Here is a 14,063-nt window from a genome sequence, read left to right on the forward strand (position 1 = left end):
ATCAAATTAATTTATCATAGTTAAGTAATAAATATGTAAAAGTAGATCATAAAATCTATAGTTAAGTAGTAAATTTTAAGTGAAAAGAATGTGTCATGTACTTATTAGTTAAAATATTCATCTGAAAAAATACACATATCGTACGTTAATTAGTTTAATGCTTTAGTTTTTTCCTCAACATGTCTCACATCTTTAACCAGTGTAAATTAACGAAAATATATATTCTTAATCACTATCAAAAATAATAGTCAACAAAATATATATATTATGTATGCGTGTGTTATATACAAAAAATATTTATTTTTTATACTTTTCGATTAATAAATACAATTAGTTTTAATCGATGGTGAATTTTGTATTTGTCCTAAAATGTAAAAGAGACAAAAGAAGATATAGATCAAAACATGGGAGATTTTTTAGAGGTCTCTCCACAAAATTCACATACAATTCTGGTGGGACCCAATCTACTGGAAACAGCTAAGTAATTGAACATTGAGTTGAATTGTTCAACCTTTCTAGTGGGCGTATACTTTTCTTTTTCCTTTTTCTCGCTGGCGGGATTATTCAGCTCTTATTTTGTTTGGTGCGATCGTGACAGGGTCTCCACATTTATTGCGTTATTGCTAATTTAGTCCTTTTCTCATTTCTTCTTTTGGAAAGGGACGCCTCAACTTAAGGCCTAGTTCCATCCAGCTGTTCCAAAGAGCAAATGATTACCCGTAGATGACATCTAAAACAACTCATTAATTAAGAGTCATTGGTGTTTAAAAGGCAAATTGCAAAGGGATCGATTCCCCTCACCAGTAGCCTCCTTAGTCAGAGCTCGTCACAGCGGGCTTGCCTAGTGCACTTTTTACATCTCCTGTGCGGTTGCGAGCTATTGCACAGTGAGTAGATTACCCGCACCTGAAGGGAGCGGCCACGGATTTCCCTAAAAAAAAGGAAAAAAAAATGCAGTCCAAACTAACTTGTGCATACCTTGACTATTTTACTGACCTGCTATTTTTCATCATAGCTGTGTTCATCAAAGCTAGGCAAGATGGAAAGGGAATACCATGTCTTTTTTCATAGTGGAACTTGAACTAAGACCTTTCATAGTTTTCACATACTTTATTGACCGATAAACCACACCGTTAGGTGCCAAGGGTATGCCAACAATTGCAACCGAGCAAGCGTGAACAGGTACTTTCCTGCTCAATATATGCAAATACACTTGAGATGTCCTACAAATTGAAACTGAGCAAGGCAAGGGAGGGAGGCCAGGGGGGGGAGGGGTAAATGTATACTTGTAGGACTATAGGGATACTTCTCAGAGACCAATTTGCCTGGAGGGCACGCTCTCATGTAAAACACGAGCAACTAACTGGTATGCTGTACAAGTCAAACTTTAAAGTTAACATCCTCATAAATATTTTGCTCCCACAAGGATTAAGAACTTGGTGATTTCCATATATACAGCAGTCCCCTAAACATGAATTCATGGGCACCGGAAAGCTCCGGAGCAAGTTTCTTGCTTGGGAGCTGATCACTACCTACGATCTCGGTAATTGACAGTCCAATGAAAAACAGAAACTCATGAAATGTAAGCCTTAACCAGCTGTGTGTAGTTGCAGGTGAAGCCTGTCCTGGGACATGTGATTCTGCCATCATTCCTCTTGGCCATCTCTTCAAGTGCCTGCCATCACATAGATGTAAGTCACATTGTTACTGAAGGAGGCACAAACATGTAAGCAACTACACGCAAACCTTGGTGCTATAGACATAGCCATTAGGCAAGACAAGGGGTGGATTTTCAGTATCCATCAGCTCTTTGGTTATGTAGCAAACGAGCTTCGAGTGATGCTGCTTTGAATATGGTAGTGGCGTCGCTAATTTACGAAAGCTCTCCTGTGATAAAGGATCCTCCTTTGTGCAATCATCTTCGTAACAGAATCTATAGATTTGGTCAAGGAGAAGTCATGGAGCAGATATATTTATAATTGTCCTTCGGTTCCTCTTTTTCTGTTCCCAGTGACCACATGGAACCTTGGCCATGGGGGGAGAGGGAGCTTGAAGTAGTGCAAAGTAATGAAAAGAAATGCACAGAATCTCAATTACTAAGAAAATATCAGTAGTCAGTAAATCTGATAATCATTAGCAGCTGAGATTATTCCTAGTTCGCCCATGTAAAAGCATAGAACGAAGACCAGCCTGATTCACTATGTAATTGATTGATTTATATTTACTCGATTCTTAATAGTAAAATACCAGTCTGTGTAGTGATCATTTGTAAGCAAAAATTTCATAGCAACCAATCATTTGTTGAGGATACGGAGTTTTCAATGCAGACAACCCTGCCTGAAGATATATATTCAGCAACGGCTCAAGAGTCATGCCATATAACTTGCAGAACTCCTGTTTGAATTGATCAATTAAGTAATCCCACTGCTTTGGTTCAAATAAAGCCTGTAACAGAAACTGGCAATTGTCAAATAATCCTACATACACGGAAAATCAGCTTGTACTGCTTTTATTCTACTCAAACTTGGTTATTGATATACCGCAGACATCCATCTCACAAAGCCATGAAGAAACACAAGACCAAGGAGGGAAAGCGAAATCAAACTGACATCAACAAGATACAATCAAATCAAGATAAAGACAGGTAAAAACTCACCCTTGAATCAAGAAGAATTTCCATACATGATATCTGAGAGTTCCAAAATTGATGCCTAAATACACATATTTTTTGATAGGTAAATCAATGCCAAAATATTGCATTGCCATCACTCAAACACTTGGATTACCACAATAACAAAAGTATTACACATTACTCTTCATGTTCATTCTCCTCTTGTTTTCCTTTCAATATTTTCCGACTGAACTACTTTTGTGTTTTTTGAACACATGCAAAACCATACATGGACCAAGTCATATACATACTTAAATGTATAACATACAGAGCACAAACTTATATTCCATCCAGTAATGAGTCAGAAAGTTGAACAATTTTACAATAATGCTTGAAAGCATTGAAGGTGAAAGAGTCACACCAAATTGAAGAAGCTACTGAAGTATTTTAAACTCTCATAAACATTTCGACAAAGTGGAAATAAACGCTTGATTTCAAATATACAGAAAGCTAGCACGAAAGACCTTAACCTTGTAAGTTGCACATTCGGTATTACTCTTGAAAGCAAGTGTCGCCAAGACCCGCTGCAACTCTTTCATATGGGTAGAACCCCAAGGTGCAAGATATTTCCGAGCATATGTAATGGCCCGCATCATGTTTTCAGCTCTTACCAACTCTATGAACTCTTGCAGTCTCAGCTGGAACTCAAATTTGCTCTGTCAACAAGAGAAGCAATCAGCATATTATATTTGCAGCAGAATGTTCCAAATTGTAGCACTACTTCTGCCAAATCCTAAGAGAGCACTGACCCAAAGATATAACTACAAATTGAGGTTGAAAATAAGTACGCCCTGTCTCAAATGTTTGACATGTTCCGCTTCAAAAGATTCAAACCAAGTAAAATGTATTCTTTCACCATTTTGATATGAGAATAAATTGCAATTTATTTATCCTTCTGTAAAGCTTTAGTATCTAAATTTTAATAGTTCGTTTATGGTTTAGCTTCAAAAATTGGTCAAATTGATCATCAATAAAGCAAAACATGTAGCATAAATTGGCACAAGGGAAGTAATTATACAAGCAGATAATTTTTGCTCAGTGATATATTATTTGTGACAACATTCTGCAGTAGCCATCCAATCACTATCCACTAACAGTGCGCAATTTAGTGATTCATAGGACCTAGTCAACTAGAAAGGTCACTTTCACGACCATTTATCCCCTTTTGGATAAGTTTCACGATGATTTATCCTTCTGACGTGTAAAACTTTAATGAAACTTGGTACAAAAGGAAGAGCAAACTTTGAGGATACATCTGACTTTTCATTTCAAAGTATCCGGAGTTCAGACATAAGAGATTGCATGAACATGGTTCTCTGAAGCAACTTCATCCAATAGAAAGGGGCTGACTTTCAGCATTTCAAGCTCACAGCTCATCCAACTCTATATCCAGGATAACGTAGCCATACTCAAACAGCCATCCAGTTACACCTCAATAAAATGAATCCCCAGTATTTAAACAAGTACATCCTATAATCATTGAATGACAGAAGGGAAAATAATACGGGCTCCTTATTATTCAACCATTCAATTAAGACAGACAGGATTCACCAACTGCAGTCATGCTTTGCACTACTATGCAATGGCTATTGGTATGATAATTATATTGTGCATTTACAACTCTGCTATGGCTACTACAATAGCACATTTCTAATCAAAAGGTATAGCATTGTAGCAACAATAAATGCAAATAATATGGATCATTCATGTCAGATACTCTTTTTTAAGCTTTGATCTCCTGAAGCATGAAGTAGCTCATAACATGTACAAAACAGTTCAATTGATAAGAGAAGTGTACTATCCACTGGAATGCTGCTTTAAACTCGAGACATTAACGAAACAACAAATCATAATGTTTACATCGTGCAAGCAGCAATCCATCCCTCAGTTTTAGTCCAGAACTGTGTAAATGAGGTAATGCATAGAGATAGTGATATCACCCTAAACCTGTTTTCTTTCCTTTGTGGATCTGATCACAATCTAATGAACTATGCTACAGTTAGAGAGCAGATGCAGAGTCCTCATCGCATACTTACCAAATTAACTTAAATGTTAAAGCCATCGTACCCTGCATATTGGACAAGATTACCTCTGACTGACTTCAGAATATCAAAGAAGATAAATTCCCAATTCTACTCGTGAGTCGTGTGCATGCTAAAGTATGCTTTGCATGCCATGTTTCACATCATATGAAATAATCAAAAGACACTGGAACCAGTGGCACCTTGGGAGTTGGGACTGCTGTTACACAACTCTTATGTCTAACCTCCACAAGATATACTAGGTCAAAGAGACCCATCTGATTATAGCATCTCAACAGAGAGTTGCCCGCCCCAGATTGCATTAAAAACCTTTTATCAATTCATCTCTCTCTCTCTCTCTTTCTTTCTCTCTCTCTCTCTCTCTCTCTATACATATATATATATGTTTTTTCTTCCCCTTCAGTAAATACAGAGCTTCATGCCAAGGATTGGCTGTTCAGGTTGGTGTTGCTTCAAGCCACAGCACGGATACATTTCATTAACAGAATTTAAAATCCATTTAGATGGTCAATGAACAGAACATTGAGCTTCCTCCATCAAGTCCCTTGAGTAAAAGATCTAGTATGTGAAGAATAAAATCAATCACCCAATCATCAGCTGGCTGTCTATGACCTTTTGCAAGCTCAATTCAAAGTTGAAAAGCTGTTGATGATACTTCAGAAAGATGAAGAATAATATTCTCTTGGTCGCTTAGATCTTTGTCAATCAACATGGGGAAAGAAGGGTTGTAATTACAAATTCTAAGCACTAGTTAATTTATGAAGAATATCAGTGGACTGAAGTTTTTTTATTTTGACAAGGTAAAAATAAGCACACTAAACACATAACACCGGTTTACATGTTTTACAAGGTCATGCTAAAGAATTTCTAATCAGTATGTTATAAAAAGAGCTTTCTGCACCAGGCTACCCTTTTTATGTTAATCAAGACGGCAATGAGGAAATACTGATTTATCAACACGTAATTTGTGCTTCCAATTGCCAATAAACTTTCCTCCTTTTTCATGCCTTTCTTCAAGAAAACACATCAGACGATCCCCCTTACCAGGGAATTCAAGGAGAACCTCTTCGGGTGATTATATAGTTCCTGATCAACCCATTGAGACATATGCATCCATTACTACAGTCATCAAAATCTTTGCAGAAGCAGTACAGTAATGATCTAGCTTCATGATTCAGAAATCTATCATACTATAAAGAAAGACTAATATTTTCTGGTCTGAGTGACCGCAATCTATGCAGCATCACAGCCTTCTGACAACAGAACACTCTCCATCTACACCTCTTTTTCACATAAATCTCTGCAACTCAATTTAATGATATTATTTGCCTATTGGCAGCTTCCTGAAAGTCTTCCCTAACAATTCCAAATAATAGCCAGAATAAAGTATCCATGATCTCCGCAGAGGAAGAATTTGAATGAACAACCTAATCCATACAGCAAAAGCATGCATGAGGCAACCAACATTTCTTCTAGAATCCATGGCACATGAGAAACTTCAAGAGGTGGCTATCAGATTAAGGTTCGCATGACCTCGCAGAAGATGTGGTTCGGAATGGACATTGCAATGTCAACAGCAAAGCAAGGATGGTACAATTAATATCTGCAACCCGTTGCAGATGAGAAAGCTGAATAATATGACACTCAACTAAATCATAAATCTCAATTAATATGCCCTCCATCGCATAATCTTGCTACCACATATCCTAAGCTGATTTAATCCGTTAAAAGCACAGCAAATAAGTGAGAAACCGGCACATCAATTTAAGAATATTATGCTTGAAATATCCTTCTGCACTAAAGTAGGCCTGAGATATCCCTTACTGGAAACAATTATAACCAAAAAAGTGGACCCAAGCAGAATTTCCGCTCCCTAGCTTGGTTGCAGAAACGACATATCGAAGGCTTTACAAATGCTAATAAACCATCAAGCACACAGAGGAAATGCCTTTCTCAATAAAAATACATCAGGCTTCTCATCAGATTTCACCCTTTCACAAACTTTTTTCTACGTGCTGCACATTGGCAGCCCAAAACATCTGAGTCATCGAAGTTCTAGCATTCTGTGACATGCACCGACAGAGTCTTATGTCCATCAGAAGTAGATCCACTCAACCCAGTTAACATGATAAGAGGCTGATCTGAAACCTTTCATGCTTTTTCATATTTCAGCTACACGATTGAATAACAAGTCATTGAAACCAGAATTTAGTGGTTACCGAGTGGAAAAAAATAAGTAATATGAAAATGATGTTATATTGATGAATACTTTGGTTCTGCACAAATAAATATATATATATAGGACTAGAATGAATTATCAATTTTATCGCAAATTACAATACAGTTATAGGATGACGGAATTGTTAAATCAGTAATAAAAATCTTAAAAGACAAACGCTCAAAGAAACAAAGATAAATGAACCTTTGATTTCTTTAGCCTGGATTTGTTATCAGCACACCAGGCTAAAGCAGGAGTCACCTCCTTGTTTTGAAGAGCATCAATGACCTTTTTTGCTTCATGAAAGACGTCAACGTCAACAAGATCCTGGAATAGAAAAGATCAAACTAAATCACAATGATTCGACGTTTTGCTGCATGGGTTTTGGTATAAATGTCTATATTGAATGTCATAATGGGGTTCTTAATAATACCACAGTGGAGTTCTCAAAGATAAGAAATATTTCTTTACAGATGAAGGAAGTAAATGGAGGTATTAGATACTCCTCCAGAAAAGATTTAAAGAGGATTTATACATCTATCACTTCCTTCCAATCGCACCAAACATCCAAAAGTAAATGACTAATCCTCCATCTAAGAAAAGTAATAGAATAAAGTTCCATTTATTTAACCTTCCTCTTCCCTTGATGGTTTCAAACATAGTTCTAGTGTAACTCCTAAAAAAACAGCCAGCCATTGAAAGTTAAGCACTTCATGTATAATTATATGCTAGATAAGAGAAAGCTGTCAGCTAAGGGGAGCTTAATGCAACTCAAAAACTGGAACAACATGACCATTTAACCAAATAAATGATAGCACATGCTAAAGTAAAAGAACTCAACGAAAACCGACCTGGATGTTGCTGCTTTCAGCAAGCTTCATAGCAGTGTCATAATATGACATCCGCAACATGTAATCTACCAGTATCCGCTTCAAACGGGTATCATTCCAATCTGATAAATTTTCTGGATCAGCAGATTCTAGATGATCTAGCCGTGCTCTGCATCTTTGCGCTTGCAGGTTCTCTGTTCGACTCCCCTCTTCCAACTGATTGTTGACATAATATAAAACCATATGTTAACCTCATTTTCAACTGATCAAAGGATGACGGAAGCTTTTCAAAGCTTCGTGTTGGGTTGTATTTAGCTTTTCAAACATATTAGACTAGCCAATAAACTAAATGACCAAATTGGGATACATTTCAGGATCCAATACTCAACAAAAAATAGAGAAATTAGACACACAGATACACACACATACAAATGTTTCTCACAATACAAAACCACCTTTACCTAATTTTAACTGATTAAAAGCATATCTGAATACCTAGTTTGACTGTTATTAAACTTACAAACAGATTAATCCCTTTTGAATGCCAGCTGAAGACTGAATGAGCATACATGATAATTTCAACATCCAACATCCAATTAAGAACTGAAAAATCACACACACTCTCTAACAGAAACACACACACACAAAGAAATACCTAGAGAAAAGTTTTGCTTCCTTGATCCAATATCCACTCTTATATAGTAATATAATATGATAAGACACACATATACACAAACACACAATACATAGAGAAAAGTTTTGCTTTCTTCATAGCTCATCCAATCTCCAATCTTTTTTTTAATTGCTAACACACCCAATCCAATCTTCAATTTTATACAGTAATTTAATATGATACACACAGCTAGTGGGAACTGCCTATTATGGTAGCACAACCATATGAAAATTTTCCTGAGCCGAGGGTCTACCGGAAACCGCCTCTTTGCCTTCTTAAAGGCAGGCTGGGGTAAGGTCTGTGGACACTCTACCCTCCCCATACCCCACTTGTGGAACTACACTGGGTATGTTGTTATTGTTAATATGATACACACACAACATATGATACGATTTAAAATGGAAGAGGTTGGAGCTACTACTGGAACTTGTACAATGGGCTTGCAAAGTTATACCGTGAAGTTAGTGACAGGGATCGGCTGATTAGTTAACAAGTTTTATTTCTTGCATTTGAGTCCATTTAGCTAGATTGCTTTATTATTTTATACCCCTTGTAAGTTTTCCTTATTTCCTTTTAGCTCTTAGGTCTTTTGCTCACGTCTAGAGCTATATGTACTGAGCAGTAGCTCATTTTGAAGGCATGAATGAAAAAACCTTTTATCTTATTTGTATTATTTTCTTCTCTTCTTAGCTTAGCTTAACTTTAGTTAGATTCTTCTTCCTCTGAAATTCAATATTCGTAACAGTGGTATTAGAGCATTCATCCTCGCTCTGTGGCTAATTTTGAAGATGGCATCGGATATGGAGAAGATAAGAGCTCGTCGAGAAATTGGATTCACAAATCTCAAATGTTTAACAAGAGTTATGATCGAATGGAGCTGAATTTGATAAATTCTGTCCGTAATTTAGGTGGCGAGAATTTGGGGTCTCTTAATTTCTCGACCTTGAAACGGGAACCGGAGAACCCATCGCAAACTTCATATCCGTCACCATTTCAGAACCCTCCACCATACATCCACAATTTTACACCACCCACTTCTCAATTTGAAATCCCAAAGCAGCATTCATTCATGGGTTACCAGCTTTTTCCTTCTAATCTTTGTCGGCATCCGGAGTTCGTAGCCACTTCCCCCAATTTTTGGCAAACTGGAGGTTATACAAGCAGCGCTTACAGCAGTTACACCAACGTGATGCCCTATGCGATGTGTAATTCTCATCAGTATTACAGTAATCATCTCACTCGTAATCCATACTCCCACGGCGTCAAGTTTGGTGTGGATCCATACGCTTATCATACTACAGCGCATATCCAAACTCCTACGGCGGCATCGAGTATTACGCTGGCGGCTCTTATCAGGAAGAGCACCATTATAACGGTACAAATTCCAGTTCAGGTCCAGATTACGTTGGAGCTGGTTTCCATGGTGGGTTTGCAGACAATTCTACCCTACTTCCTTCTACCACAGGATTTTCAAATGGTCTTTTCTCTTATCACGAGGCTGGGGAGGTTATCCCTATGGAGTTGGGTTTGGTAGAGTTTGAGCAATCGAAAGAGGAACAACACTTCTCTCTTGAGCACAAGGTGTTTGATGAAAGGCCAATTAGTGAAGTAGTGGCACCTTTAGACAATTTGGTTTCTCTCGCTGATGATCGATTGAAAAATGAAGCAATGATAGGGGCAGGCATTTCAATTGTTCAAGCTAGAATGGAGGTAGCTAGCCCTTTTGACAAAATTGTTTAAACCTCTGAAAATCTGATAGAGAGTGGACAACTAGAGAAGACGACCATAGCAGACACCGAACAAATATCAAAGGTTGTGGGTATACCAGATATTTTCCCGAAGGAAGAGAGCTCGAGAAGAGTCAAACCTCTGAATGGGATGGATTGTGCTGTTCTTGAGACGTTGTTGGAGCCAATAGAGAGCCCACTTAACAGTAATTACAGTGTCAAAGTCAACATGGCTGACACTTCATCATTAACAATTTTAACTCCAAAGCACAAACCACTCAGCACTGAAGATGGAACTTTGTGTCTTACTGAGGATCTATTGAAATGTCACCAGGATTATCAAAATTCTCGTGATGTCAATGGTGATATCTGGAGGACATACAGAAGCACCAAGTTTGCTGAGAAAGGTCATAGCTGCACACTAGATGAAGCCAAACAGTTGAAAGAGAGTAATTGTTCAACTCAAGAAACTCATGTGTGCAATGAAGAGTGGGATAAAGCTAATTTTAGATCTGAAATTGAGAAGACTATTGAAATATGTAGAGAGTATGTCAGACAATTCGGAATTTCATTTTTCTGTCCTGAAGTTCTTGATCGAGCTTTAATTCAATCCATGGAAATGAGGCTTGTTGGACTGATTATTGTGAAACTCTTAAAGAAGTTTTGTGAAATGATTGTACAAGAGGTGGAGAAACACTTTAACTCTGCATTATTGAGGTGGCTAAATAAAATATTAGTCCTTGGTCCTACGTCGCATGAGCAGCTAAGACAAATTGGCGGATTTGAGTTTTACTATATTGACCCAGAGATAGTTGTCGTTAATGAGCATTATTTTGAATTGCTCTTTGAACAAAGTGTAATATGGGAATGGCCACATACGAAATCACATTCTTTTGGATTTGTTGGAGATGCTGAAATTAAGGAGTGGAACTTACTTGTCGGGTTGTTGAAATTAGTCTTCCAATTACCTTGCCCCTCATTTGACATTGAGATGCAGTGGAAGGGTAGTGGTGCACACGTTAGTCAATATTGCTCTATTGACCAACACTTGAAGCAATTTCCTTTAGGAGGAGAGTTGCTAACTATTTCCATTAAAGTTCTTCTCGTGTTAGGAAAGAATCTTATAATTGGAGACTTCTCTGAGATCCCATTCAATCCAGGTGTGGTCATTTATTCATTTTTACATATCACCCTTGAGGACAAGGGTGGCTTCAAGGGAAGGTATAATTGGAAGAATCATGGCATTGGAGTTCGGAGTTGCTGTCAGGGGAGCTATTACATTGATGAATTTAACTGCGGTGCAAAACATGGTTTTGTTTTGTATTATTTTGCTCACAAGTGCTGCATCTGTAAAAGGTCATGGCAGGAGAATTGTAAGAAAAATTACAGAAGGTACACATCTAGGATTGTCGACACAAGTTATGGTAAAGGGGACTCTAACAATCTGAATAGTTCATTGTCCCCTCTTACTGATGTGATCCTTCGAGTCATTCAGGCTGCTTGTAGCAGTCTTGTTCTGTCAGTTCATGGGTGGAAAATATTGGAATCAAGCCCATTTGGGGTTCTCTTAGATCCTAAAATTATTGACTCAAGATTTTTGGTTTATGGCATTGGGAAAGAAAGTAGTGCGTACCATTGTCTAGATGTTTTTTGCAATGCTGGAAACTCAGTTGTTTTAGTGAAATACAAAGATGTTTATCCAATTGGTCCAGATCCTAGCTGGAGAAGCAGATGTCCAAAGGCTTTCTTGATGTTCCCTAAGATGAAGATGTCTATTTGGGGAAATATGAAGCAGATGATCCTAAAGCAATTGTTGAGTAGTCTTACTGTGAGTTTCTTCAGTAGCTCACCTTGTTCTACACAACACTTGATAATTTCTCTCAGCTGGCTCTTTAGATGCCATGACCTCTTCATTGTGTTTAAAAGATGCACTGGTTCTCAAGAAGATTTGCACCATGTTATGACCTACATGATACATTTTGAAGCTCTTGATGTACACAGAATATGTTGGGAGTACAATATGCCTCATGTGGTATTGATGCTTTTAGCAATTTTTCTTGTTTCTGCAACTCAAGTGAGTATTATAGTGATGGACATGGTCAATGAGAAATCTAAGCTGTGTAGTTGTGGTTTAAGGCCTGAAGCTTCATGTAGAAAGGATTCCACAAGAAAATCACAATCACCAACTGTTAAACTCTCAGAACTAGGCTTGGAAGTAGTGGCCTTAGTTGTTGCACTTGCTTCAGTTGTTACGTTAGTTCCAAAGGAAGTAATTTTTTGGTACAACAAAGAGACTGCAGATATGAAATCTCATTCACATATTCTGTTCAATGATGAACAGTTACCAGTTGTTGCGACAAGCATTGAGCTTGTGCGATGGGATGATTTTGCTTTCCTGTCCTGTTCCTACATGGTGGCTGAGCTTACTGAGATTGTTTTATGCCTTGATGCATGAGTGTCGAGCTCTGGAAGAACACTAATGTTAACAAAGGAGGAGCATCTACTCTGTAGATGCTTTGAGAGTATGATTTCCATCTCTACTTCCTTGAGGACAAGGAAGTTCTTAACGAGGGAGAACTGATACGATTTAAAATGGAAGAGGTTGGAGCTACTACTGGAACTTGTACAATGGGCTTGCAAAGTTATACCGTGAAGTTAGTGACAGGGGTCGGCTGATTAGTTAACAAGTTTTATTTCTTGCATTTGAGTCCATTTAGCTAGATTGCTTTATTATTTTATACCCCTTGTAAGTTTTCCTTATTTCCTTTTAGCCCTTAGGTCTTTTGCTCACGTCTAGAGCTATATGTACTGGGCAGTAGCTCATTTTGAAGGCATGAATGAAAAACCCTTTTATCTTATTTGTATTATTTTCTTCTCTTCTTAGCTTAGCTTAACTTTAGTTAGATTCTTCTTCCTCTGAAATTCATTATTCGTAACACAATACACAAAGAAAAGTTGCTTCCTTGATCCAATATCCACTCATACAGTAATATAATATGATACACACACGTGTGTGCCTATTTGTTTTTGAGAAGTTTCGCTTCATTCGTCCAATCTTATACTGTAAGCGAATATTATTGAGCTAGTCAATACCTTCGATTTGAGAGAGAGAGTGTGTGTGTGTGTGTGTTTTGTGTGTGATCGAAGTTTCGATTCCTTTATCCAAACTTAATACAGTAGAACAGCAAAATCATAATTAAGTTACTCTAATTACCTTCCGTTTAAGCCCCTGCAATCTGGAAACAAGTGAATTGAGTCGATTTACGGCATCATCACGGGACATAACAGAGTCAGCGGCGGCAGCGGCATCCGAAACGCCAGAGATAACAGCGGACACTTCCTTCTCAACAATACGGTGATTGGATCGAATCGTCTTTTTGTAATGCTCGAAAGGGACACGAAGAAACTGGTGTTCTAGTTTGAGTGATTCGGAGAGTTGGTTGAGTTTTGACGACGGAGCGTTAGGCGAGATACCGGCGGTTGGAGTGACGGCGGTTGGGGTGACGGCAGTGCTGCTGGCTGTGGAAGTAGGCGAACTGCCGTTGGGAATTGTTTCCATTTCCATTGGAAGAAGTGAAGGTTAGATCGGAGAGGCTACAAGGAAAAGGTGGAAGAAGGAAGGATTGCTTCGTTTCCTGATTAGATAGAACATCTACTTGGTAAAACGATGACGTTTCGCTTTAACCGGACGTATGCGATTTATGTAAACGGATTAACGAATGCGTTTTGTAAGTTGCATTACGTGAATGCGCTTTGTACCATTTATAAGTCGATTTTTTGAAATTTCTAGTTGCATTTCATATATGTGATTTAAGTTAACGTCGTCTCCAAGACTATCTGTTACCTAACACATATGTAAATTGCATATCACATATACGTTTTGAATATTTTTGAAATTCTCA

General features: G+C 37.9%; 1 protein-coding gene across 1 annotated transcript; it reads right to left on the reverse strand.

The window, feature by feature from the left end:
- Window positions 1-1,312: 1,312 nt before the first annotated feature.
- Window positions 1,313-13,794, reverse strand: LOC104218641 (protein MAEA homolog). The gene is made up of 7 exons (XM_009769180.2): window positions 13,376-13,794; window positions 7,783-7,977; window positions 7,136-7,258; window positions 3,142-3,327; window positions 2,312-2,445; window positions 1,747-1,933; window positions 1,313-1,675 (listed from the first exon to the last, which is right to left on the reverse strand). Exons 1-7 carry the CDS (start codon window positions 13,724-13,726, stop codon window positions 1,574-1,576), a joined length of 1,278 nt encoding a protein of 425 aa, XP_009767482.1. The 5' UTR covers window positions 13,727-13,794; the 3' UTR covers window positions 1,313-1,573.
- Between the last annotated feature and the right edge of the window lie 269 nt (window positions 13,795-14,063).

Source organism: Nicotiana sylvestris, chromosome 4 (assembly GCF_000393655.2).
Source record: "Nicotiana sylvestris chromosome 4, ASM39365v2, whole genome shotgun sequence".
NCBI lineage: Eukaryota > Viridiplantae > Streptophyta > Magnoliopsida > Solanales > Solanaceae > Nicotiana > Nicotiana sylvestris.

What these genes read in the sequence shown, in the direction of transcription:
- LOC104218641 (XM_009769180.2), bottom strand. Translation starts at nt 13,726, where the DNA reads ATGGAAATGGAAACAATTCCCAACGGCAGTTCGCCTACTTCCACAGCC. An exon ending in CCAGGCTAAAGAAATCAAAG is followed by an intron (nt 3,328 to 7,135) that starts GTTCATTTATCT and finishes TCTTGTTGACAG; the next exon opens with AGCAAATTTGAGTTCCAGCT. An exon ending in CCGAATGTGCAACTTACAAG is followed by an intron (nt 2,446 to 3,141) that starts GTTAAGGTCTTT and finishes TTTCTGTTACAG; the next exon opens with GCTTTATTTGAACCAAAGCA.